Source organism: Prunus persica, chromosome G3 (assembly GCF_000346465.2).
Source record: "Prunus persica cultivar Lovell chromosome G3, Prunus_persica_NCBIv2, whole genome shotgun sequence".
Lineage (NCBI taxonomy): Eukaryota > Viridiplantae > Streptophyta > Magnoliopsida > Rosales > Rosaceae > Prunus > Prunus persica.
Window position 1 is genome coordinate 20,407,694 of NC_034011.1, and position 27,685 is coordinate 20,435,378.

At 37.7% G+C, this 27,685-nt stretch overlaps 5 protein-coding genes across 7 annotated transcripts; 3 read left to right on the forward strand and 2 right to left on the reverse strand.

The window, feature by feature from the left end:
* LOC18782296 lies at positions 162-5,334 on the reverse strand. Its single transcript, XM_007215465.2, has 9 exons — positions 4,965-5,334; positions 4,188-4,655; positions 3,918-4,089; positions 3,148-3,445; positions 2,475-2,547; positions 2,005-2,095; positions 1,577-1,656; positions 1,002-1,436; positions 162-572 (listed from the first exon to the last, which is right to left on the reverse strand). Exons 1-8 carry the CDS (start codon positions 5,034-5,036, stop codon positions 1,038-1,040), a joined length of 1,653 nt encoding a protein of 550 aa, XP_007215527.1. The 5' UTR covers positions 5,037-5,334; the 3' UTR covers positions 162-572; positions 1,002-1,037.
* Positions 6,605-15,036, forward strand: LOC18782216 (vacuolar protein sorting-associated protein 53 A). Of its 2 annotated transcripts, XM_007216981.2 has the most exons (24): positions 6,605-6,840; positions 6,950-7,044; positions 7,141-7,197; positions 7,346-7,496; positions 7,633-7,703; positions 8,106-8,230; positions 8,500-8,660; positions 8,768-8,909; positions 9,470-9,533; positions 10,483-10,665; positions 10,763-10,798; positions 10,927-11,031; positions 11,140-11,199; positions 11,306-11,383; positions 11,883-11,990; positions 12,081-12,146; positions 12,761-12,838; positions 12,919-13,052; positions 13,139-13,232; positions 13,324-13,401; positions 13,768-13,830; positions 13,935-14,003; positions 14,087-14,182; positions 14,537-15,036. In XM_007216981.2, the coding sequence occupies exons 1-24, from the start codon at positions 6,792-6,794 to the stop codon at positions 14,837-14,839; spliced, it is 2,466 nt and encodes an 821-aa protein (XP_007217043.1). In that variant the 5' UTR covers positions 6,605-6,791; the 3' UTR covers positions 14,840-15,036. The 2 variants fall into 2 exon arrangements, with proteins under 2 accessions (XP_007217043.1, XP_020415277.1); XM_020559688.1 differs by lacking the exons at positions 6,605-6,840; positions 6,950-7,044 and having other exon boundaries at positions 7,342-7,496.
* LOC18783684 (DEAD-box ATP-dependent RNA helicase 53) lies at positions 15,511-19,823 on the reverse strand. Of its 2 annotated transcripts, none has more exons than XM_020559690.1 (8): positions 19,286-19,823; positions 19,031-19,158; positions 18,467-18,878; positions 17,917-18,015; positions 17,608-17,832; positions 17,146-17,307; positions 16,105-16,623; positions 15,511-15,974 (listed from the first exon to the last, which is right to left on the reverse strand). In XM_020559690.1, exons 1-7 carry the CDS (start codon positions 19,700-19,702, stop codon positions 16,117-16,119), a joined length of 1,950 nt encoding a protein of 649 aa, XP_020415279.1. In that variant the 5' UTR covers positions 19,703-19,823; the 3' UTR covers positions 15,511-15,974; positions 16,105-16,116. The 2 variants fall into 2 exon arrangements, with proteins under 2 accessions (XP_020415279.1, XP_007217634.1); XM_007217572.2 differs by having other exon boundaries at positions 15,511-15,958; positions 19,286-19,819.
* Positions 22,011-23,547, forward strand: LOC18784267 (chlorophyll a-b binding protein 8, chloroplastic). The gene is made up of 3 exons (XM_020560546.1): positions 22,011-22,249; positions 22,348-22,409; positions 22,736-23,547. Exons 1-3 carry the CDS (start codon positions 22,097-22,099, stop codon positions 23,349-23,351), a joined length of 831 nt encoding a protein of 276 aa, XP_020416135.1. The 5' UTR covers positions 22,011-22,096; the 3' UTR covers positions 23,352-23,547.
* Positions 24,384-27,458, forward strand: LOC18782406 (transmembrane 9 superfamily member 12). Its single transcript, XM_007217105.2, has 2 exons — positions 24,384-24,629; positions 24,954-27,458. Exon 2 carries the CDS (start codon positions 25,038-25,040, stop codon positions 27,015-27,017), a length of 1,980 nt encoding a protein of 659 aa, XP_007217167.1. The 5' UTR covers positions 24,384-24,629; positions 24,954-25,037; the 3' UTR covers positions 27,018-27,458.

A 27,685-nucleotide genomic window follows, 5' to 3' on the forward strand; every position in this document is an offset into this window, starting at 1 on the left:
CCGCCTGTAGGAAATGAATATCTCCAATTGAATTGTGCTAAGAAATTATGGATATGATGAGTTTCATTACAAGGCAGTTCTATGGTAAGCCTTTGGGTTGGGTTTGTGGATTCTCAAAAATATCATCACGAACCATATAAACCCTGCATGCACAAGATACATGCTCATCAAGCAGAAAGCTTTCTTACGTAACACAGAGGCAAGATGAGAAGATCAACTTTGTAAATTACAAGAAATACACAACAAATAATTAGATAACTTTCTCTTTTCCTTTTTGGATTCTGAAATTTTCCTTTTTCAATCGGTTACAAAAATTTATGAAATTTATTATGATAATGTCAAGTTCTGATGGGGGCATTTTACTCTCCTCATTGACGAGCAAAATATCATCATGCTTGACACCTTTTTGCTTACGCTAAAGTCTGTAAATGAGTTGAGCTCAGGCTTGTGAATACAACATACCATCCAGTCAGCCTTACTTGGAATCCCGAGTATCCCTACAACATGCCTCTCTTGTTCAGGCACTCGCGTCTGATTCCTGACTGAACTCTTGCCCGTACAACCCATTTAATCTGCAAGAAATAAAAACAAAAGAAAACAATTATTTAAAGTCAAATACTTACGAGTTCCAACTTTTATAGTTGGTTTACCAAAATCACATATCAAGTATTTCATATTTGGTGACTATAATATTCTTGGTGCGCATAATAATTACGTGCACGCACCAAAGTTAAGATGATTGCAATGAGAAAAAATGATTTGTTGAAGAAACATGTGCATTCATGACAGACTTAAACAATCTGAATTGGCAGTTTTTATCTAAACTCATTTGACCAAGGCTGTTGAATCCGAAGAGAACCTCGCAGAGATCATGCAAAGTCTACGTTCCCTGAAGCTCAGATGGACTTAAACCTTTAAGTTACCCTTCTGTAGAGTATGATTAAATCTTAACATGCATTGGACAAAAGGAAAGATCTTCAATCTACTGAGCTTGAGTGTACCTATCAAAGAAACCAAAATTGCTGAGTCTTTTTGAACTACGTGCCATGTCTAATTTCTAGCTGCCTGGGACCATCCACATTCAGATCTTCCTCCAGTTGTTGCTCCTGTTGGTGTTGATAATGATCTTGTTCTTGTTCTTGCTGCTGCAACTGCTGTTGTCGTTGCTGATACTGATTCTGCGAATCTTCCATCAAACGTTGCCGTCGTTGTTGCTGGTAATGGCGTTGATATTGCTCTTGCTGCTGCCACTGCTGGTGCTCTTGCAGGTGCTGCTGCAGCTGTAGTTCATGCAGGTGCACATGTTGATGGGAAGATTGCAGTTGTCTGCTGGATTTCCATCTAAGATACTCCACCAGAAGAGAATTTGTGCTGATTGCAATCCCAAAGCCAGTGAATGAGGAAAGGAGGACTGAGAGAATCGGATTTACATTAAGCTGCATGTTTAATGAACATGAGAAGCTGCATCAGAGACCAAAGTGCTCCTCCCTAAAAACAAGAACACAGGAAAAGAAACCAGAAAGAGAAACAAATGGAGCAGGTGCAGGGATTCGTGAAAGAAACCAGTTCTGCTTACTAGAGTATAAAATATATGAGCAAACAGGATCACGATGGCAAACTGGAAGGAGGCATAAGCCCATATGTAGCTCCTGCTCACTGCCACCATCATGCATAATCAGGTATTTCAAGTATAATTCATGGAAGAAGAAAAAAGAATGTTGTACAAATTTGAAAAAAAAAATGGAAGGGAGAGAGAGAGTGAGAGAGTAGAAAACATAATGGCTGCAACTCAATTCTTAAATATTCCCTAATTAGAATTAAATATGACAAGGCTTCTAACATCCAACGAGAAGAGCAAGAATAGATTAAAAAGAAAAATAACTTCACAGATGTGTTGGGGAAAATAATTTCCCAGTATAGCATTGTCAACTATTAAACGAGGATTTATAAAAAAAAATAAAAGAAAAATAAATAACTTGGTAGTGAAAGGAATAATAAACTCACCCATTGTTGAAGCAATCATGGATGAAAGGAGACCTAAAACACAAGAGAAGGGTAAAGAAATGGCAAGAGCACGAGGACCCAAGTCAGATACCTGTTCAGATTTTAAAAAAAGGCAACACCACTGATAAATTGATTATAATGTAAAACAATAACAAAATGTTCATACAAATGTTTAAATAACACGCGTATATGTAGAGACTGCAAATGGTAAACTCTTGAGGTTATGAAAATGTTCAAAAACCATTGGCGTGCTGCAATCTAAACAGATACCGCTTTAGGCCTACAACCTTATCCGAATATCTGTGATTTCTTGTCACTTATGAAATTTTCAAGATCATATCAAGAATAATATGAAATATGGGACAACATGAATTTTAGAATCTAGTCGAAGTTTATCTTTGCCAACAAGGCTGAGCTTACTACCCAAAATATAATGCCATATAGTGAAAAGCTTGAGTTTATAAACATACCAGAAGTTGCTCCAGAAAGCAGAAATATGCAAGCATGCTGACCAGGACAAGAACTGGTATGTCCTGCCAGACCCTGTCAAGCATGCAACAAGGCGAAATCCAAAATCAAACTTAAACAATAATATCTCAATAAAGGGGCATGATACCAAAAATTTCTAGAAAGTTCTCTGAATTATTGATGGAAACAAATACGTTTTCATAATTTTCTATGTGCTTAACAGATGCAGCACTAGGAAACATGTATACATGCATCTCCCCCACCTCAACAAAAGTCCATTTTATTGGAAATGCAATTCATATTAAAAGTGACCATGAACAACCAAAAAAATAAAAGAAGGGGGCTAGATTATATTGGCAAATCAAGAAAATCTTAACATGTTTATGATCGGATTTTCTGCAAGGATGGCAACCAGATAAACGCCCATAGACAATAAATGGGGCATTAACTGAGTGTAGTTTAGTTTGCTATCAAGTAACCAGAATTACTAACATATCAATGTTATGATAGGAAACATTCTTCAGGAGGATAGGCTACATACGTTCTTCAAAATCTTGAAATGACAGGGATTTCTTCTAAAAATTGAAAACATGGAGCCCCAAGGCTCTTTACAATGATTCATAACTACAATGTCATGCTGGGATTAATACCAACATTGTAATAATTGGGACTTGCCTGTAACGAGGGACTTCCCTCTGCTGCATTACTGTTGGTGGTCGTCTAATAATTGTTTGAGGATTGTGTACTTTGAGTAGTGTTACAGGTAAGTTTTGAACATCCTGCTTGCAGACTTCACAGGTCTTGTTCCCTTTAATGCTAAACCACTTTACTGCACAATCTTTGTGAGCAAGTGCCAGCTCTCCTTTGCAGCTGCACTCCATTTTAAGAGTATCACCACCTTCCGAAAGCTCAACCAAACAAATCCTGCAAACGGCTTCTTCTTCAGGAATGTCTTCACCAGAATCTTCAGTAGCTGAAATTAGCGAGTTATCATCCACAAGTTACACATATATTAGTTAGATAATACAAAATAGAAGGAGCATTAAAGTGGGAAAGATAAAATAACAGATCCATAAGCATTTAGTAGGAGTTAATGGCTCAGTACTTGAACTGAACAAGTTTAAAATTTCGGATCTCAATTTTTATTATTTTAAAGCTATGAACGTCATTCCCAGTTGCAAGTGAACTAACATAAATCAACACATGAATAAAAATATATAAATCCTATTATGAATGAAGATGAGGGGGTTTTCTCCTGAAAGCAAATCTATATGCAACCAAGGTAGAAAACCTAAGAACGATACCTATGGATGTGAAGAATTGCTTTATGTCCGGGTTAATACATTTAATTCACAAGTTTTGTCTTGTAGCAGATGAGTAAATATGCTATAATATAAATTAATCATTATTTTGAAATTCTATTAATGACAAGATGTATCATTTACAGGTTTCCAATGCTGGGGCAGCATTCGGTGAGGCACCCTCAACTATTGAAGGACGTGGAGTTGCTGAAATTACACGCATCATGCCTCCGGAATCCATCCTCCTTAAACTTCTGGTTTTAACATTTACTGGAACCGATAATGATCGGGACATATGCTGCTTAACTTCAATTTTCTGAAACAATTTTATTCGAAATTTGATATTAAGCTATTCAATCTGAGAATTTCGAAACTCGAACTGGTATATGGAAAAGATAAAATAGAATCACTTACAGAGAAATCAGAATGACTCTCCAGATGTCTGCCCTGCACAGTCTCAGAACCCACATTTGCACTTGGTGTAACTGGTAAAGAATGTGTTGCTTTCATTGATGGAGAGAAGAAAACCTTATTAAGCGAGAAAGACCTTGAAGTAGAAGGCTTTGCCAAATGACCATCTGATGAAGGTGTATCTGGTATAATGAGAATGGTCGTCTCACCATCCAGGGGCAAATTTTTCGCCCTAAAGCTTTTTTGAGGAAACAAATTTTTCATGGATGATTTGATCTTAGCTGAATTTGGTCTAGGGGGCAGTCCAGCTCTAGTAGAACTAGGACTTGGTACGGAAGGAATATCAATCCTCGTAAAAGCAGACAGACTACTTTCCAGTGTCCTTGCTGGTATTTGCAATGAGGAGAGGTTTGGCCGTCTTGACTGTTGAACCAAGGAAGTTTCTTCATTTTTTCCCTGTTGATCATGAACCTGCAAAACCATCAAATGCATTCATTGATACTGAATTCAGAAAAAGAGACCCAACAAGCTATAGAGTCCAAGCACTTCAGCACAAGTAAATACATGGGCAACAAAGAAAAACATAAACTTCGTATCAAAATGTGAGCTTTTAACATGAACCATCTAAAAAGTTTTCCTTTTCCAATTCAGATCAACAAGACAACAGCAATATAACTACAGGTTGTTGGCAACCCAGAAAATGTAAGAAATGAAGAGAAAAATCAAATCTTTACTAGTCAAATTACTAAACTCTGGGACCTGAACATTGCATAAAATCACCTGGGGCTGATCAGAGGCATCCGACGTGGATTCCTCTCCATGTTGAAGCTCAGAAGCTGAACTCTCCATCATAACCCAGAAAAAAAGTAGCAAAATTGCACCCAGAAAAACCCTAAATTTGTAGAATGAGTGAGGTCCTCCGAAAGTCTGTTTTGAGCTGACACTCGCAGAATTGAGTATAAATTGAAAAACACACAACCCAGTAACAGTTGCAATGATGGATACAACAAAGGGTGGTCGGACATGAATCTTATATTAAATCAAGTTTTGTTCTTTTTGGAATTAAAATTTTAAATTATTTTTGTTTATATAATCACCCGCCAAGCCAACTTGATTTGTGTGCTTGTGGATTCTCTTTTTCGCCTTTTTCCTCCCTTTCCTTCTTCTTCACTTTACTTCATTTATTTAATCAACCTAATTAGCTGCTTTAATTAATTAATTAATTAAAAGCAAAATTGCAAAGGTATTGATAGTTTGGTGGTTAGATTACCACTAAACTTCATGTAGTTCCAATTTTTTCTCATGTAGTTCTCTGACGTTTGCAATCCAAGGATGAATTCTTATTTTCCTCAATTGTGTGAAGTTGACACCACGTGTCATGCACATGTAATAACATTTGACGTTGTTCTACAAGCACCTATGGTAGAGTCATTTCTTATCAACCATGACCTAACCTCCCCACTCGGAGGTGTCATCTAAGCAGGGATTTGTTCTTATGATTTTTTTATCTAATAGTAAATAATTAGTATTAAATATTTGAATTAACTAGTTTAGAGTATTATCCATTACGTTTAGGTCATTATCAATGTATAGCTATTGTCTTCTCATTTACGTGTTATTCTAATTTCTTATTTTCTGATGTAAATTATTCTAATTCCTTATTTTTCTTTTATTTACTAACACACAAATGAAGAAATTATATTCTAAAAACCATAATTCAATATATGAAACACTATGAATTAGATTAATTTTATGCTATATTCATTAATAACTTTTCTGATTTATGATTTCCTTTCCTCTATTCCATATAAGTAAACACTAGTCTCTCCGCACGCGCTTCCGCGCTTGCGAGAGGCTTTTTTTTAAAAAAATTTAAATTTATTTTAGAATTAAAAAAGATAATAGGTAGTTGTGTTCCCTAAAAATAGGATCCATTATCTGCTTTTTCTTTTTCTTTTTCTTTTTCTTTTTTAAAATATGAAAAAGTATGAATTTACCGTATTATCCTCATTTAATTAATAATTTGAATTCTTAATGTTTGCATTAATCAAGGGCATTTTCTGGTATTTAGAATGTTTCACCATTCTCTGCCTTTTGCTTTATATATATAGATGCACACAACCTATAAACATCACTTAAAATTACTTCAATGCCCCTACATGTGCAAAAATAAATGGCTACGTCGGTTGGTGGAGGAAAACTTCCTTACCAATCAACTATCAAAAACTTTCTTATCAATCAACGGACGAAAAACTTCTCTATCACTACCGATTGTATATAATCATATGTCTATTTTTCTCATCATTTCTATAATTTGGTCTTGACATAATTATTTTGGCCCATAGAGAGGCCCAGCCCATAAGTTAGATGCAAACCCGCGCATTTTGGCCCGCTCCAAAACATCGGGTCAGAGTGGTTGATCCTGAAACCCGGTTCACATAATCTCAGACGATCTGAGATCGACCCATTTCCAGCGCCATTGTTGAATCGAAAGGAGAGCTCAAACTGGGAGAGCATCCGAACTATCCAAATTCTCAGATCTCTCTCTTTGAACTGTTTCTCTGATCGACAACTCAAACGCAACGAGCTGGAGCTTAATTGCAAGCCATGGACAAGTCAAGCGCTTTGGAATACATCAATCAAATGTTCCCTACAGGTCTCTCTGTCTCTCTGTGTGTCTCTGTTTGTGTGTTTAGGGTTTGTATAAGTAGAATGTGTAGGTTTTGTGCTTCTTACTCTTTGGAATGCTTGAATTGCACGAACAGAGGCGTCTCTATCTGGTGTGGAGCCGCTTATGCAAAAGATACACAGTGAGATTCGGCGTGTGGATGCTGGAATTTTAGCGGCGGTTCGCCAACAGGTCGTCATTTTTGCCATTTTTTCCTGTTGAGCTGAGCTCACAACTGCAATTTCACGTTTTCTAGTTTTTGATTGATTGGTTGGTGTGGTTTTTCAGAGCAATTCGGGGACCAAAGCCAAAGAAGATCTCGCTGCTGCTACGCGTGCTGTGGAGGTCGGTTCATAAATTATGTCCATAGGCATTGTTGTTAATTTGCATAATCAAGGCTTGCTATTGCTGTATATGGCTTGCATTAGCTTTAGTTTTAGAATTTTTGGTTTGGTTTTATTTTATTTATTTATTTTGTAATCCTCTAAGGCAGGAACTCATGTATAAGATCCGAGAAATTAAAACGAAAGCTGAGCAGAGCGAGACAATGGTTCAAGAAATATGTCGGGACATTAAGAAGTTAGACTTTGCAAAGAAGCATATAACAACTACGATTACTGCTCTTCATCGTCTGACCATGCTCGGTTAGTTCTTGCTTCCTTTTCGACAGTGATGATTGATCAAAATTACTAGTTTAATTGTTTTACCCTGATTTAGAAGCTAGTGATGCTTGCCTTTATATTACATCTCATGGTAGTACCTATTTTTGTGACATGGCAGTCTCTGCTGTTGAGCAGCTTCAAGTAATGGCTTCAAAACGACAATATAAAGAGGCTTCTGCACAGTTGGAGGTAACCTATCTTCTAGTATACAGTGTCATTTTATTCTAGGTTGAAGAGGTGCTTACTATATGGCTCCATTTATTTTAACCATGCTTCAGGTTATATGTAGCTCAATTATGCCCTCTCCTTTGCAGCATATGATTATTGTTACACTCTCTTTAGCATATGATCACTGTTCCACTCTCTTTAAACAATTGGAAGATCCTTGTAAAGAAATTATATGCATTGTTTTCATGCACACTGTTGTTATTTTGCTTTTGTTATATTTTTGTAAAACAATCCTTTTCTTCCTCGTACAAAGTTTTGCGTTATATACAGATGATTGAAAATATTTAGCAGTTTTAGAAGATTAATTTTATATAATTATTGAGAAAGTGCTTCATGTTAATTCTGGGTTATGATGCATGTCAGGCCGTGAACCAGTTATGTAGCCATTTTGAAGCTTATAGGGATATTCCGAAAATCACGGAGCTGAGGGAGAAATTTAAGAATATCAAACAAATACTAAAGTCACACGTGTTTTCCGATTTCTCGAGGTAAGTTGTTATAATATTATGCAGATACACATTGGGTGGATTCTTTATTTTTTCCTTTTCTTGTTTTTTGTTTCTTAATGACAGTCTTCCTTCTTATTGATGGACGAGAAGTCCATCTTCTATTTGCTTTTATCCACTTTGAACTTATTACTTGAAATTTGATTTTCCTCTGCACCTGGTTCATTTACTGGATATTTTCCCTGTTGCAACTGAAATGTTTTTGCTGTCTTTCACTCCTAAGTTTCTTCTCTTTTGCGGTTTATTCTCAGCTTAGGAACTGGAAAAGAGTCAGAGGAAACTAATTTACTCCAGCAACTATCTGATGCTTGCTTGGTTGTTGATGCTTTAGAGCCGTCTGTGAGGGAAGAATTAGTAAATAACTTTTGCAGCAGGGAGCTTACTTCTTATGAGCAGATCTTTGAAGGAGCTGGTGTGTCTTCATGTTAGATCTTATTCTTAGTGGAGATGCTTTCTGTATGAAGACTTCACTTTAATTGCCCTTGATTTTGAATTTCCTCTTGTTTTCTATACTACTAGAACTAGCTAAATTGGATAAAACTGAACGAAGATATGCATGGATCAAGCGTCGTATGAGAACAAATGAAGAAATCTGGAAAATCTTTCCTACTCCATGGCATGTTCCTTATCGGCTCTGTATTCAGTTCTGTAAAAAAACAAGGTATAATCTACTTGTCTTCCACATTAAATTATGTTCACACCTTCAATTCTCTGTGTTAGAGGCCAGGAGTTTCTTACATTTTTCTTGCATAAAATGTAAAGATCAAATTCTTAAAATACAGAAAAAAAAAAAAAAAAAAAATTGGAAACTGACTGTTCTTATTGACATCTTCTACAATATTCATGGTTTCAACATAGTAGTCCAAGAAAAGACCTGATAATTGTAGCATTTTGTGTACTGGTGCTAACACGTGTACGTAAGCAGAAAGGGTAGGCGAGTTATGCCATCACACATAGTGGATAAAATACATGTTTCCTGACCTTCCATTTTCCCATTTACTTTTGGAGTTTTTAGTTTCCTTATTGTTTTCGAGTCAGAGGGAGAAGAAAAATGTTGGAAGTAAGATTCCATAAAAGACGCACACGTATGAGGTTGATTATTTTATTATTATTTTTTCCATTTATTTGACCCTCTGGAATTGTGGGTTTTAGTTCATATCTGATTTCACCAGGAAAAGTTCAAAGAAACTTAAAACTGTGTTGTATTGTACTTTCTTTCAGGAAGCAGCTAGAAGATATACATAATAATCAGAAAGAAAAGCCTGATGTTGGGACATTATTGTTGGTAATCCATATTTCTAATTTATTTTGTTGCATTGCTTTTACATGTAGTTGAAGAGTGAAATTTGGTGCGTCTTTGTATTGTCTTCAGATTAGTTTGATTGGACAATTTCTTGTCTATTGTTGTAGAAGCTCTGCACAAACAACATAAGTTCAGATAAACCCATTTTCAACCTTTCTGAGGCATTTGAATTTAATATCATTACGTCATCGAGTCTTCTTGCAATATTTTAATCTACTTCCTTTTTGGCTTTGCTATAAGTGCAACCATCTCCCTCTTGTTGCGTGTGATTTTCCTGTATAAATTTCAACTCTATTGTCCATATGATGTGATATCATTTGTTTGTTTTACGTCCTGAGATTAACTGGAAATGGGTCATTAAACAAGTGAGAAACCCTTTGATGGAAACCATGGGAAAGACATTGAACCAATCAGTGGTGTGCAAAAGCTTAGATTAGTTTCTTCCTTAATAATATTAAGTACATCTGTTGAGACCTTTGAACAACTCGTAAGTGATGTAATGCAATGTATTATGGGTCATATAATGCTTTCCTCCTTGAGATCTTCCAGTTTCTATTCTGTATGGGTGCTCTGTTTAAGGATTAATTAAGTTTATGAAAGGAAAAAAAAAAAAAAAAAAAGAGAAAGAAAGAGCAAACTGAACCAAACTCAATTATGGTTGTGGAGGGAATTGTTTCTGCAAGTTTTATGTGATCTGCCTAATTGGACTTAATATGGGAAGTTATAGTCATTAAGGATTTCCTCATCTTTGACCAAAGAAAGGATTTCCTTACCTCAAGTGGCACCTCTATGTTACGTTTCTTGTAAGCGATTGGTTGTGATAAATATAACACCAAAATTTTCATTATGGTTGATATTCTATATCCATTCTCCTGGCCTTGGCCACTTTCTCACTTCTTGGTGTTATTAATGCTTTGATTGTTGTCTATAGGCACTACAACGAACTCTTGAATTTGAGGATGAATTGGCAGAGAAATTTGGTGGTGGTACTCGAGGCAGGGAGATTGGAAATGAGATTGAAGAAATTGGCAGAGGGGAAAACACTAGTCAAAGTGCTTCAGATATTAGAAAGAAGTATGAAAAAAAGCTTGGTGCACATCAGGAGAGCACAGAGGTATGCATGCTACATATTACTTAAAATGGTTGCAATTTTTGCGCTGTGAAGATTCTTATACCATCAAGTTACTAAGGTCCTAATTTTCGTTTGCCAGGAAAAGGATAAAGATTTATCAGTGCCTGGAGCTGGGGTAAAAAAATTTCTTCTACCTATATTCTTTCATAATAAGTAACCCCATACTATTCAATTCTGTAGTTTTCCTATCCTAAGTCTAACTTCTAACAGATAGAGAATTCGTTGTACTGTTTAATTTGGCAGTTCAACTTCCGTGGAATCATTTCATCTTGCTTTGAGCCTCACTTGAATGTATACACAGAACTAGAAGAGAAAACACTAATGGAGAATTTGGAGAAACTTGTTCAGGTAGAATAGGTCTATTACTTCTTATTACATATGTTCAATAGTATGCTTGTGCTTTTTTTCTTTCTTTCTTTTTTTTGAATGAGGGTTTCCTTATCTTCTTTCCAATAGGAAGAAACATGGGATATTGAGGAGGGAAGTCAGAATAATGTTTTATCAAGTAGCATGCAGGTAAGCATTTAGATACTCATTGTTTTCTGTCTCTCCAGAAATTCTAGAATGCACACTTTAATGATGTTCAATAGCATTGACTCGGTTGCCCTTTTTGGTCTTTCAGTTGTTTCTCATAATCAAGAGGAGCTTAAAGCGATGCAGCGCTTTAACAAAGAACCAGACATTATTTAATTTATTCAAGGTGCATTCTTAAAATTCATTCTTTTAGATCCCAATTTGGTGACCACATACAGAACACGTATGATGCTGCAACTGAAAAATCTCAGTACCACTGCTTGACAAGGTTTAAAGATATTGCTTTGTAATTATAATACCTGTTGATGAGATGGAATGAGAAAAATCTTTGTTTTTTCAATAGTCATATGAATAATAACCCCCTTCAAATATTATGAGAAAAATGCATGTTTCTTCCTTGTGTGGATGAGATAGCTATGTCCAGCCTCATGGTCATACCATTTGAGACCTATTTGTTTTACTGACCCTTCAAATAGTAGAAGAAAAATGCATGTTTTTTCCTTGTGGCTGTCGTGGATGAGACAGTTATGTCTAGTCTCATGGTCATACCATTTGAGACCTGTTTGCTTGACTGACCTTGGACTTTTGACGTGACTAAGTACAGTAACAGTAAGATTATATCTTTGTTTAACCAGAATATGATATATGCCTCTTTCCAAGTTTAGGTGTTTCAAAGGATACTCAAAGCATATGCTACAAAGCTTTTTGCAAGACTACCTAAAGGTGGTACAGGAATTGTTGCAGCAGCAACTGGTATGGATGGACAGATAAAGGTATCAAGGGACCAATTCTAACTATCAGGATTATTTCAAAAAATTCTTGTTTTTCTGAACAGATCTCTTTTTTTTAATGCAATTTAGCAGACATCTGACAGAGATGAAAGGGTGATTTGTTATATTGTCAACTCAGCAGAATACTGCCATCAGACGGTAAGCAGTTCTTCTGGAGACATGGAACTTCTCTGTGATATTGAGTGTTAACTTGATTCACATGCGCATGTGAAGCTATCATGCCTGGTCTCAACTTACTGCAAATACTGTTCTGATTGGAACTTCTGGATAACAAGGACTAGATTTTTCCGTTTGTATGATGTGTTTCCTTATTTTTTGCATTAAAGAAGTAAAAGCTAACAAAGGCACAGGCTGAGGATTTACATTATATAGTCTATAATTATAAGGTGTCTGAGACACATACCATCATAAGAACATAAGTGAAAAATGATTGCACTTGCTTATTGTATGCATCACCTGACTGCATTCATATGTTGCCATAATGTGTTATGTGGACCTTTCCCTGTTAGCCTGATCAGCCTATTCTTTAAACATTAGGTGTTGTAAATTTTGTCAGTATTTTGTTTGGTTTTTAGTTCTCTATCCGAGTTTGTTGGCATGGCTGTCTTCTTTCTGAAACTATTTAGAGGTGTCATTATTTTAGGATTAGTAGTAGCATTGAATCCAGTGTTCACATGATATGCATAAACAATTATAGTACAAGAATGAATGCTATTCTACATTCTTGGTAATTTGTGTTTAATTCTTGGCAGTCTGGTGAACTGGCTGAAAGTGTATCCAAGATAATTGACACTCAGTTTGCAGATGGGGTGGATATGTCAGAAGTGCAGGTATGGGATATTTTATAAAAAGATCACCTATGGCATATCTATTTCTGTTCATTTTCTATAAGAGTATTGCAATTGTGCAGGATGAATTTTCAGCAGTTATAACAAAAGCATTGGTAACCCTGGTGCATGGCCTGGAAACTAAGTTTGATGCTGAAATGGCTGCAATGACACGAGTTCCATGGGGTACACTTGAAAGCGTTGGTGACCAATCAGAGTAAGCTAGCATTAATCTAAAATTTTGATCCTTCACATTAAAGTTTTATACATTCTCTACAAGTGACCACATCCACCTTTTTGCAGGTATGTTAATGGCATTAATATGATCCTTGCTAGTAGTATTCCTATACTTGGAAGCCTTCTTTCACCGATTTACTTCCAATTTTTCTTGGACAAGGTATTACAAGGGACTGACGTGTATTGGAGAATCTCTCTTTTGGAGTTGTAATTTAGCTCTGTATTCTGATTTCTTAACTTCATCTCTGCAGCTTGCATCATCGCTTGGTCCACGTTTCTATGCTAACATTTTCAAATGCAAGCAAATATCAGAAACTGGAGCTCAACAAGTAAGGACTGTATTCCTTAAAGTTTTCTTTGTTTCCATTCAAACCTAATTTTGTTTTTATCAAGAAACGAAAACAAGTATATATAGTGTTTGTCTTTAAGGGACGCACAGTTTACACCTTGAGGCTTCTCAAATGTTATTGTGGGATATATACCAAGGATTTCCCTTGAATATTGAATTCTAATTAGTTTAAATTTTACCTCATGGTAGAAGTCAATCAGTCAGACTTTCACCTTGAAATTTTTTTCTTAGTTCAGGTTATCTTTCTTATGCAATTATCAAGTGTATTTCTTGCATCTCTGAGCATTTTTCTAGTTTATATCAGAAGTAATTTTTGTGATTGGTTCATGTGATGCTCTTATTGCAGATGTTATTGGATACTCAAGCTGTAAAGACAATTCTTTTAGAGATACCATCCCTTGGTCACCAGGTCAGTGCAGTGTTGATATATGATTACTCATCGTAATTGATTAGTTATTGTTCATGGTACACAAATCAAACCTGTTAACCAGATCAGTATAATTCTTCAAACAGACTTCACGTGCTGCTAGCTATTCGAAATTTGTAAGCCGTGAGATGAGCAAAGCTGAAGCACTTCTGAAGGTAGATGATCTGTCTGTTGGTACTCTTTCTGACAGCTTTTGGTTTTCTTTTCTGAAGCAGGCTTATGTTATCTTTGTATACAGGTCATACTGTCCCCAATTGATTCTGTTGCGGATACTTATCGGGCATTGCTACCAGAGGGAACGCCCATGGAGTTTCAGCGAATTCTGGAGCTCAAGGTCATGATCAACTCCTCCTTGCCTCTTTGCATTCATTTGTTTTTCACATGAGACATTCTTGCTCCTTCCATGAATCAAACTGAAGTCAAAACCTTAAGAAACTCTAGGAGACTGACTTTCAAGACTAATTGGTGACCCGACCTGAGCAGACATTGCATTAGAGCAGTGCAGTTTCTGTTCTGTGCATAGTGTATGTTTACTAAGCCCCTCCATAGAACGGGTGCTTTGTACTCTATACAAGTGCTGTTCACACCATTTAGCGCAAATTTTGTCTTCTGCAACAGAATTACGAGTTGGATTATCAGGCTTAATTCAATGTCTTTAACTGAACTAATTTGAGCATGGGTTTTGCAGGGCCTTAAAAAGGCAGATCAGCAAAGCATACTAGAGGACTTCAACAAGCATGGGCCTGGAATTACACAACCTTCTATCCCACCACCGGCTGCCCCACCCATCCCTCTCCCAACTGCCCCTACAGTTGCTCTAATATCAAATCCTGCTTCAGCCGGACTTATTGCTTCTAGAGATGACGTGCTAACCAGAGCAGCTGCACTCGGGCGAGGTGCAGCCACAACAGGGTTCAAGAGGTTCCTAGCGTTAACCGAAGCTGCAAAAGATCGGAAAGACGGGCCTTTCAGGAAGCTCTTCAACGCCTGACAGCATTGAAGTCCTTGGGATTTGTAAATCATGTACTGGTTCTTACTTTTTTTCCTTTTTTCTTTTTTGTTTTGCCAATCTCATGCTGTTGTTTGTCTCTTGCTTTTCTGACGGGTTTTCATAGGATGAAACATTGTATTAATCTCCTAATAGTTCAATTAAATATTCCTATTATTTTTTGCTCTTTTGGGCGTATAGTATGTATTGTTCCTAAAGCCCAATACCAAATCTCAATTGATTTGAGAAAGCGAGTTCGAACTAACGCTGAAAAACTCCGATTTAACTATATTCTCAATATAAAGTATAACGGAAATCTTTAAGAATTGTATTTCCCAGAGAAACCTGAACCATGAGAGAGCCATTTCAACCAAGGTCTCCTTTCCCCTTTCCCCTTCTATGAGGAATGGGGAATCACCAGTGAGGGGTGGCTGTGGCGGGTTCCGTCAACAGGACAGGATAGGGGCTGCTGCTTCGGTTCAGAATTTGGAATTTTTTTTTTAAACCTTCGAGGGCAATTATTGAAAATAAACATGGGAAAAAAAGAAGTAATATTGCAAGTCTGAATAGAATTCCCATTTAGTATTATGTAAATGATTAGGAGTGAATCCAAATCGGCCATAGGTTGTGTCAATTATAGTAGAAGCTGAGGGGCTTAGAAAGAGGAAAGAACAAAGCGAAGACTTGGTGCTCATAGTCATTCCACAGTAGTGGGAACATGTTTTCTATTATAGAGACAATCCTTGGGGTGTTTTATGGGACCTGATCATAAAACAATGTCGAGTTTTTAGCACTACACTACACTCAAGGATTAAGAAGACCTCAAACAAAGGACAAAAATAGTAACATAACACAATACTAAAAGATAAATTACATGTGAGAGCCCTCTTCTTCATATCTTAATTATGATAAATTTCACTTCATACTCTAATTTAGAAACTTAATATGAACAGAAAAACATCTAAAGACTTAAATTTTGGAATAATTAGAAGCACAGGCACTTTCTCACAGGTGCTGAAGCCCGTGCACCACTAAGCAGCAACGCCCCCTTTAATTGACTTCGATCCATGAAAATAAACAATTGTTTTTGGTAATCCTTTCCTACCCGTCGTATCTTCTTAACTGCCATTGCAAGACACTAGTGTGAGGAATTGTCAACATTGTCGAGCCAGTAGCACAAGGGAATGTGTCAATTAAAAGAAACCCAATTGAGCCAGCAAATTATATGGGAAACAAAGAAAAAGGATACACGAATAAAAAAGACTTACCGTTCAATAAAATCAGAAGTGTCTTCTCCCTGCATTTTGATCATCAGCACCAAAGGTGCCAAAACGGCTAGAATTCTCATCAGCAAATCCACTCTGGCGATCCAAACTAAAGTTCCTAGAACCGCCAGAACGATCAGAACCACCAAACCCTCCGAAACCACTTGAACGATCAGAACTACCAAACCCTCCGAAACCACTTGAACGATCAGAACTACCAAACCCTCCGGAACCGCTTGAACGACCAAAACCTGAACCACCGAAGTTTCCTCCTCGATTTGAGCCAGATCCAGAAAACCCACCTCCAGATTGAGCGGAATCACCAAAGGAACCAAAACGACCAGGACGGGATCCACTAGATCTACCCATCTGACCAGAAGAATCACCATAGCCACTGGAACGACCAAATCCAGGACGGCTAAATCCTGGTCCTGCTTGACCAAATCGACTACTTTTTGTGTTAAACCTACCCATGTCGGGCATCATGTCTATGCTTTTGCCGTCAACAGCAATCCGAGGGAGCTGATGAGCACATAGCAATCAGATAATCAGTTTAGCATGCTACGTACATAAACACAGACATATTCTGCTAAGAAATAAATTCCAATTTATAGGTTATGTAAGCATGCGAAGTGTTGGGAAGCTCCCACACAATACTGGAGAGGACTATGTCAGACTTGTGGTAGGCTTTGACTCAAAACGAAGAAAATCACATAAGCAGAATGCATGTAAGTGCACATAAACATTTTAGCAGAAACACAACTCTTTAATGGGAATGTCTATTTGTTTTTGTCAGTTGGTAATTACTGATTTCGACTTTAACAAGAAAATGCAAGCCATCCTGAGCATATAACTGTCAAGCCACTTTCGGCATTTAACCTATTAATTAATTTACCCACAAACACTTAATAACCCAAGTCATGTGTACTCTCAATCTCAAAAGGCCTTAAAACTGTGAGCAGCTGCCACCAAAAAGAGAAACACCAAAAAAGAAAGATACAAATAAAAAAGAAAGATACAAATAAAAAAGAAATTGATCTTTACCTCTGTGAATTTGCATCCTACATCTTGTTCAATAGTCCTGACAGCCCTGGATTGATCCTGTGTGTAAACAAGAATAGCACTTCCTTTCTTCCCAGCACGACCTGTTCGGCCTGACCGATGAACAAATATTTCTGAATTGTTTGGAAGCTCATAATGTATCACCTAACGTCGAAAACGAGAAGAAAGAATTTATGTCAGTAGAATTCCTCGTCATTAATTTGACTCCATAATATTATCACTTTCAAATGCATCCAAAACCATATATGGGCCTAACCTAAGTAGAGCATTTAAAAGCTTTAACCAACTCATGAAAAACTAAAATGAAAGGGAAGGACAGACGTTAATAAAAATAACTAGATTAGTGAAGAATGTATGCAAGGTCTAGTAATTAACAACCCGGGGACAGCCACAAAGATAAATTAACATAAAACTACAGAAAATGAGAGGATAAATAAATCTCACCAGATCAACATTGGGCACATCAAGCCCACGAGCCGCGACATCAGTGGCAACTAAAATATTGAAATTCCCATCTCGAAAACCTGCAAGGGTCCTTTCCCTCTGGGTTTGATTAATATCCCCATGCAAAGCTTCACATTTATAGCTTCTTGACATGGCATATGCCAATCGATCAGCATCACGTTTTGTCTGCGTAAAAACAATACACTTTCCTCCTTTTGCGTGTGCCTAACAAGCACATATCTGGTGGTGAGAAAGGACCAGATGTTGGAAAGGGTAAGACCAAGGATTGAAAAGGTTGCAATTACTTACTGTTATAAGTGGTCCAATAATTGATGCTTTTCCATATGAATCCGATGAAATCGAGAATAGAGAAATTCCATCGGCCAATTTCTGGTCAGACTCCCCAACCTACAGCACATGCCAGTTTTTGTTAGTTTGCAACCATGATCAGATGAATATGTGTAAAACCTTTATACTCACTCAAAACTATACACCAGTAGTTTTCATGTCACCAAACAAAAATGCACAAAAAGAAACCTTTCTTGCCTCCACTTTAGCTTCAAAACCTTTTTAGAAAAAAATTTAAATTAAATCTTCCATTTCTGCCAACTTTCACTCGATATCTAGGCACAAATTAAGAAGACAAGTTGCAAATTCGATTTTTATTAATACAGTTAACCAAAACTATCCTTGTCAGTCATATACACCATCAGGTCACACCATTAAGCACTAAAACCATTATGGAACGGAGAAAGTAATGTTTTACGCTTCTGGTCCTCAGTCTGGCAATGTCATTGCCTATGCTCTGGTCCTAGTATTCAGTAGGCAAGGACATACAAAAAAAAAATTGCATACTTACAAGATCAATCACTTCTGGATTTTTCAGGTAATTTTGAGTAAGCTTTTTAATCCAACCCGGCATTGTTGCAGAAAACATCAAGGTCTGACGTTTCTTCGGTAACTTCTCTAAGATAATCTCAACGGCCTCTTGAAATCCCACTTGGAGCATCTGATCAGCTTCATCAAGGACAACAAACTGAACTTCCGATAAATTCAAAGCACCCCTATTAATAAGATCAATTACACGACCAGGTGTGCCAACAGCCACATCAACCCCGTAATCAAGCTGCCTCATTTGACTTGAAATGGGTGTACCACCATAAACACAAATTGTATCCAAGCCAGGTGCCGACTCATGGAATTCCTTCTCAACTTGCTTTGCAAGTTCCCTTGTTGGAGCCAAAACCAAAGCCAAAGGGTTCCTCCCACGCCTGCATAACCAAACATAAATCATAATCCATAATGGAAAACCCCATAAATCAAAAAGAAAATGTAGAAAAGGCGAAATTATAAAGTATTTACTGAGAACCCCTACTGGAGCACACTATTAATCTAACTAATGAGTATGATTGCAGAAACAAACCCATGTTTGGCATTGTATTTAAGGATTTTATCCAAGATGGGTATCCCAAACGCAAGAGTTTTCCCTGTTCCTGTTCGAGCACGACCAATCATATCACGCCCTTGCATCGCGGGTTCCAACACAGCCCTCTGTACACAAAATCTCCAAACAAATAATTAATACACACAGAAAACAAATCAATTCAAAAGATTTCTTCTTTTCCAATCATTTTCTCATCAAACAAACAGAACACACAAGCGGGAAATGATAAATCACCTGTATGGGGAACAGCTTAGTGATACCCTTCTTGGCCAAAGCCGATACAATGTCCTGAGAAATCCCTAGCTTCGCGATCTCGAGTCCATCATCTTGGCCGCTCTTTTTAGACGACTCGTCGTACGAGTAATCAACAGCAAACTCGGCGCTCAGCGCCGTCGACGCCCGGTAATTCAACGGCCCAGATTTCGCGTGCAAGTCCCTCACTTGAAACCCGTAGGAAGGACCCAGCTTCGGCTTTGGCGCTGAGACTGTGTAGGATCTAGCCTCACCACAGAGAGCACCATTTGCGGGGAGTACGAGGTCGGGCGTCGACGCGGCGAGAAATGAATGGTGGTTGAACAGGAGTGTTTCGATGGCGGCGAAGGACCGTACCGTGGCTATGGAAGGTGACCTTCGGAGGATGGTGGTCATCATCTTTGGTGTAATTAGGGGTTTAGGGTTTTCAGAAGAGAAAGAAACCCTAAGGTTGATTTTGTGTAGGGTTTAAGAGAGGCGAGGAAGTGAGCCACAAAACCTCTGAGGTGAGGGGTTTATGCTTTATGGACGAAAATGAAACATATTTTAAGGGTTTGGATCCTCTGCGGTCGAGCTTTTAGGATTCGGACCCACGTTACCTTTGTTTTTAGGTCAAGGGGCCCATAGGACTCTTTCCTTTGAATTTGTTTTCTTTTCTTTTTTCTGCAATTGGGTCTTGATTTTGCTCTGCCATATTCTTGTTGAGCCTCCTACAATGTTGGTGCACATTTTGGTTGATGGTGGAGCTTCATTTTACAAGCCCATATAACTTTGTTGCTAGTTGTTGTTTACGTTTTGGGCCTTTGGGCCTATTATGAACCCAATAAGAAATCAATCTGTCACCATTCCTCCTTTTATTTTATTTTATGGATATATGAGGTTCAGGCCTTGAGTACCAGTCTCATTGTGGATAAAATGATGAGTATAGTCGGTTGTGTACAATTATGTGTCTATTTATTATATAAAAAAAAAATATATAAATATGATTAGATAGAACCAGCAATAGGGAAATTATTATCGTTCTATGGATGTGAGGACAAGTATTCTATCACTAGAGTTGTAAGCCCCAACATAGCTTTAGTACTCGTTTCGTCAACCCTTTTTTACCGAGGTTTGGAAACTTAACAATCCTAACAATTGTTGCATGATGTGAAAAAACTTGATTATCTGGATCGAATAAATAATTGAACATATTTATTTATTCTAAAATAGTCGAAAAAGAGTCTTTATAGGCATTTAAATTTGAGTGCTGCTAAACCTACCCTAAAATTAACCAAGTACACCCTACTATCAAACTACTTATTGAATTACTAATTTACCATAATATAAAATGAACAAAAAGGATATATTGAATTGTGAAATAAATACAAATTTAATAAGTACACCATACTAATGACCATATTCAACCTTAATCAAGGGAACGCTCATCACTTTAACCCAATGTATATACCCTCGCCACCGTTCTTAGAAATTGACATCCCTCTTCTCCTGGCCTTTTGGGTTCATATATGGATGGGCGTAAGATATAGGTGATCACGAGGTTCCATCTTCTGCCCCAGAAGTTTTGCAGAGAAGTGGAGAGGTATACCTCATTGAAATGGGATTTGAGATCTAAACCCAAATGGCTCCAAGTGAGGGTTGCTACAATGATTAGTTGGATTTCTATATATATATATATTATATATATATATATATATATATATATATATATACAAGCTATGAAGGACTAAGACGAGCTTTGGGTGGATGTGCTGACTATAACTAAGGACACCAATTACAATGGCCAAAAGGAAGCCATTAATTACATGATCTAGGGGCAAATTGTGTCCTTCGCCATTTGTATAGGGTTCTGGTGGAGATGGGTTGGTTTCAATTTCAGGATTTTGAGATTTTGGAGGTGGGTTTTTTCTATTTAGATGGGATTTTGAGGAAGATGGGTTGGTTTGGAGGGCAACAAGTTCAATCCAAAAAATAAGAAATAAATAAAGAAAATTATAAGGATTTACAAGAATCAAACTTCGAATTGAATGAGCTAACAAGTCTATTCCCACAACAGCTTAGGAATCAAAATCTGAATAGAGGGCACAGATTCATGTAAAAAGAGAAATCTAGATTGCTATTAGGGTGTTGTGTGATAGAATGTATTAGGGTGTACCGGGAGTATTTTTGGTAGTCAAATAGGGTGTGCTTAGTTAATTTTACATTTTAATTTAAATATTAAAATATACTTAAATCATAGGATATACTCAGTTAATTTTAGAGTTCATTTAGCAACACTCTTAAATTTTCATCCGTAGCTGGAAGTGTTGAGCTTCTAGTTCTCTAATCAAAAAAAGGTTGAGTACGTTGAAAACTTGTAGAGCTAAAACATTCGACAACTCCAACAAAATTAAAGAAAACATGCTAAATAATCCATGTTATTAGAAATGTCTTTCATTCCAACTCATGTATACACATGCGGGCACTACCAAAATGTGTTTTAAAAATCAAAGTTTCTAAGTGAGTGTATCCGATGAAATTTTGCAATATCCCTTATCCAGGTAATGACGCCACGTGTACAATCTTTGTTGGGCAGTCAGATCCTAACCTAATCTGAAACCTGGGACAGCTCCAATATCCACCAGGAGTTCAATGCCACAGTGCCCACAAGTTTTGGTGGCCCCTGGCCCATGTATTTTGTCTTTGTATATTACTTGTGCTAGTTCATAGCCTTTGAGACTGAGCAAATATTTGATTTGTACAGGGGAGAGAGAGAGAGAGAGAGAGAGCAAGGGAGGAAAAGAAAAGAGAAAAATGGCCACACAAGCTCTGGTATCATCTTCATCCTTAACAGCCTCAAAGGAGGCTGCAAGGCATTTACTAGGAGGAAAGGCAGTCCAATCTCCATTTGGGTCAAGAAAATCTGCTTCCTTTGTAGTCAGGGCAGCCTCTACACCCCCTGTTAAGGTATGTAATATTGTAGCAAATTGATGGTTGCTTGGTGAAACTCAATCAATCTTACAAGTCTTAACATTCTTTGTTTATACTTTGCATTTTGATTTCAGCAAGGAGCAGACAGACAATTGTGGTTTGCATCCAAGCAGAGCCTTACTTACTTGGATGGCAGGTAATACTTTGTGCATGCCCTCTTATATATATATTCTCAATTATAAAATTATTTTTGACCTTAACACTGTCACGCGATATTAGTGATTCATTTATATTATTAATATATATCATAAAATGTGAATTTTCGTGCATTCATATTATAACACGGGTAACATATAGTTTAGATAGTAGCAACTGAACAATCAAATTGTTTTCGAATCTTGGTACATACAATATAATTATTGGGAAACTTTTCCTACATAATATGTGTACTTAAAACGTTTGGGCGCATCACTTAAATGAAGTACTTTAATTTGGAAAATGGTTGAATTTGTCTTTTTGCAGCCTTCCTGGTGACTTTGGATTTGATCCGTTGGGGCTGTCTGACCCGGAAGGCACAGGAGGGTTCATTGAGCCGAGATGGCTAGCGTATGGAGAGGTCATCAATGGACGTTATGCCATGCTGGGTGCAGTTGGTGCCATAGCACCAGAGATTCTTGGAAAGCTTGGCCTAATCCCACCAGAGACAGCCCTCCCCTGGTTCCAAACAGGGGTGATCCCTCCAGCTGGAACCTACAACTACTGGGCTGACCCCTATACACTCTTTGTCTTTGAGCTAGCCCTCATGGGCTTTGCAGAGCACAGGAGGTTCCAGGACTGGTACAATCCAGGGTCCATGGGCAAGCAGTACTTTTTGGGCTTGGAGAAGTACTTGGGTGGCTCAGGGGACCCAGCTTACCCGGGTGGGCCCCTCTTCAACCCTCTGGGATTTGGCAAAGATGAGAAGTCTTTGAAGGACTTGAAGCTCAAGGAGGTGAAGAATGGGAGGCTGGCTATGTTGGCAATTTTGGGTTACTTCATACAAGGCCTTGTGACTGGTGTGGGGCCCTTCCAGAACCTTCTGGATCATTTGGCTGACCCTGTGAACAACAACGTCTTGACCAGCCTCAAGTTCCATTGACAGAGATTTGTACAATATATCTTGGTTGCTTTGCTTGGAATATGATGACCCTTTGGGTCTCTCTCTCCTCTTTCTCTTCTTCCTATCTCATTGTAAGATTATGTGAGAACAGTTTGTTGTTATTATCTGTCTGTGACTCTCTGTAAGAAATGACATGGTAAAAGAGCTATTTAGAACCCTAATTGATGCTACATGTTCAGCTTTAGATTTCATAGTTAACAAACATATGGTGCATGGATTTGTTACTAGTTAATGCCTTCTTTTGAATACGATAGTTTAAATTATAAAGGGAGAGTGGTTTCTCACACACACACATACACCATATCAAGGTGCTATGGAAATTCGACCATAAGACTAGTAGTCTAAATAATTAGTTAATTCCCTTCTTTATTTTTGGGGTTTTAAAAATTTAGGAGGAGATTGACTACTCTCACCACCAACGCCAAGACAAACCCACAACCTCTAGCTGGAAGATGGTATAAATGATAACTGAAACATGAAAACACGGTTGGTATAAATAAAACATAACTGACATTATGAATTGGAAGTAAAATTAGAAAGCACATAATCTCATTACCAAAAAAAAAGAAAAAAAGGAAAAGTAGATTCATATTATACATTCTTACCAAGTATGGTAATTGCAAACCAAAGATTTGTACATGATACAATATTGTTAATCACATTTTTCACAAAAATGAGATTCATGTCAGACTGATGTATGCAAATGGGGTCTCTTTTACTTATTTCCATACCATAAATCTTTATTTTCTAATGGCTTCTTGATGACATGTTCATTACCAAGATTACTTTATAAGCATGTAATTATGACAAAAATTAAGTTTCATATAACAAAATATTTCTAACCACTATAATCATGATAACAATGCACTTACTTTACCATAAAGCATTATAAAGTCGTCTCAGATCTCAATCAGTCAAGCTCAATAAAAAAATAAAAATAAATAAATAAATAAATAAATAAATAAATAAATAAATAACGTTTTCCTTTTAAAAAAATCCAATGTAACTTTAGTGGGCTGGGGCCCAACCTACTTCACAATACCAATATGAGCGCGTAGAGAATTAAGTTATTCTCATCTCCTTTCGCACCATTTTTCCGAAGAAAGCAAAGTTAGTTCCTTCATGCCTTCTATAACCTGTTTGCTCTAATGGGAGCAGCATAAAATTTTAAAAGAAGGGGACGCCGAGATTTTGAGCTTCGCTCTCACGCGCACAGCCTTCAGCATCCCTTCGAAGTTTTGCTCCAGATCTATTACGGTGCGTCTTCAATTTTCTCACATCTTCCATGGCATGTTTGAAATCTACAATTCCAAGTTGTAATATTTGAATTCATGGATCTGCTTCTGTTTTTTGTTTTTTGTTTGTTTTTAATAGTCGGATCTGATTGAGTGAGTATATGCTTGTTTATGCTCTGCTATTAGTGGATCTGATGCGGTTGGAGAGTAGAAATCAAACAATAAACAACTTCATGCTCTAATTTGTTAACCCAAATGGTTATTTTGCTAATCCAGCTCAAAAATTCATTCTTTATTGTTGGCTGATACTGGGTTTTTTTGTATTTTTTTTTGAAACTTCGTGTAGATTTATTGTTGAATGCATCTGTAAGACTAGCGTAGATCTACTGCTTACTCCAACCTCTGGTGAGTGCTATTTTTCTCGATTTCGATGGCGATATCGAATCCGAGAGTGACCTATATCAAATGGACTATGCTTGTTTTGGCTCTATTTGCGCACAGCTGTAATGGGTTTTATCTGCCGGGAAGCTACATGCATACATATTCCAAAGCGCAAGAAATCGTTACCAAAGTTAACTCCTTAACTTCTATAGAGACTGAGCTGCCCTTCAGCTACTACAGTCTCCCTTATTGCAAACCCCCTGAAGGTATCAAGAAAAGCGCTGAGAATCTCGGGGAACTCCTCATGGGAGATGAGATCGAGAACTCCGCTTACCGATTTAAAATGAATGTCAATAAAACTCTTTACCTATGTACCACACACCCTTTGACTGAGCACGACGTAAAGCTGCTGAAACAAAGAACCCGTGATCTGTATCAGGTCAACATGATCCTTGATAATTTGCCGGCGATGAGATATGCTTACCAAAATGGGGTTAAGATTCAGTGGACTGGGTTTCCTGTTGGGTACACTCCACCCAACAGTAAAGATGATTACATAATCAATCACCTGAAGTTCAGGGTTTTGATTCACGAGTATGAAGGGAGTGGTGTGCAGATAATTGGGACTGGGGAAGAAGGTCCGGGTGTCATTTCCGAAGCTGATAAGAAAAAGGCATCTGGGTTTGAGATTGTTGGCTTTGAGGTTTACCCGTGTAGCATTAAATACGACCCTGACACCATGAAGAAAAAATCCATGTACCAAAGTATCCCAGATGTAAATTGCCCCTCAGAGCTTGAAAAGTCTCAAATAATAAGGGAGCAAGAGAGAGTATCATTCACTTATCAGGTTGAGTTTGTGAAAAGTGATATAAGATGGCCATCAAGGTGGGATGCTTATCTGAAGATGGAGGGGGCTCGTGTGCACTGGTTCTCTATCTTGAATTCATTAATGGTGATCTTTTTCCTCGCTGGTATTGTCTTTGTCATATTCCTAAGGACTGTGAGGAGGGATTTAACAAGATATGAAGAACTGGACAAAGAATCTCAAGCTCAGATGAATGAGGAGCTCTCTGGGTGGAAGCTTGTTGTGGGAGATGTGTTCAGAGAACCAGATTCTTCAAAGCTTCTTTGTGTTATGGTTGGAGATGGGGTTCAGATTACAGGGATGGCAGTTGTCACTATCATTTTTGCAGCATTTGGTTTCATGTCGCCAGCTTCACGAGGAATGCTATTGACAGGAATGATCATTCTATATCTTTTCCTTGGGATTATTGCCGGTTATGTTGCTGTCCGTATGTGGAGAACCATAAAGGGAACTTCCGAAGGGTGGAGATCAGTTTCCTGGTTTGTGGCATGCTTCTTTCCTGGAATCGTCTTTCTTATCCTTACGGTACTGAACTTCATTCTATGGGGCAGCAATAGTACTGGTGCTCTTCCCATTTCCTTGTTTTTTGTACTCTTGTCCCTCTGGTTCTGCATTTCAGTGCCTCTCACTCTTCTCGGAGGTTTCTTAGGCACACGAGCTGAGGCAATTCAATATCCTGTGAGAACCAACCAGATTCCAAGGGAAATTCCTGCGCGCAAATATCCATCATGGCTTCTTGTTCTTGGCTCTGGGACACTTCCATTTGGAACCCTCTTCATCGAACTTTTCTTCATCCTTTCTAGCATCTGGCTTGGGAGGTTCTATTATGTCTTTGGTTTCCTGCTTATAGTGCTTCTGTTGTTGGTTATTGTTTGTGCTGAAGTTTCAGTGGTTCTCACCTACATGCATCTTTGTGTGGAGGATTGGAGGTGGTGGTGGAAGGCTTTCTTTGCTTCAGGTTCTGTTTCCCTTTATGTGTTCCTGTACTCCATCAATTACTTGGTATTTGACCTGCAGAGTTTGAGTGGGCCTGTGTCGGCTATCCTTTACCTTGGTTATTCATTGATCATGGCAACTGCAATCATGTTGTCAACTGGCACAATTGGCTTTCTCATGTCTTTCTACTTTGTTCATTACCTCTTCTCATCCGTAAAGATCGATTAAAAGTGTTGGCTGGAATTCTTCATCAAACAGTTGGGAAATGAGTCTGCTATGTAGGAAGAAGTATTTTTGGTTATTCATTATAGTCTTTACTTGGTTGCATTGAAAGCTGATTGTATTGCAGCATCTCAAGAGGCTCTCTGATTATATGGGAAGAAGACCTATTTCTGTTTGCTGCCTTGCTTGTGATATGATCAGCGGCAGATTCTCCTTTCACCCCCACACATATCCGATTTGGTTTCTTACTGCTTCACTAGTGTTGCGCTTTACTTTAGTTTAATCACATTCTACTAGAAAGTTGTAATTCGTGGACCTTCAGTCCTTGTATTGTCTTTTATTTCGTATCTGAATAGAAAGGTGAATTGGATAATTCTTTCGAATCCCAACAACCGGTTGATTTTGTGCTGGTAAAATTTTAAATTTGATACACCTCTTTAATGTTTCCTTATGGGATTTAATTCAGTTGAACTGTTGTTTTGTTTTAGTCGGAGGCTGAATTACAGGCTCCTACGGTCCCACCGTTCATTGGTTGGTGAAGCTTGCCAACTTCGGGAGTGATTTTTGGTTGTCACCACCTTTATATAATCATGTGTCTATATCTTTCATCTCCGTGGTTGTATACAACTGGTGATAGGGTGGATTTCAACAATGTTAGAGCCAAGAAGTCCATG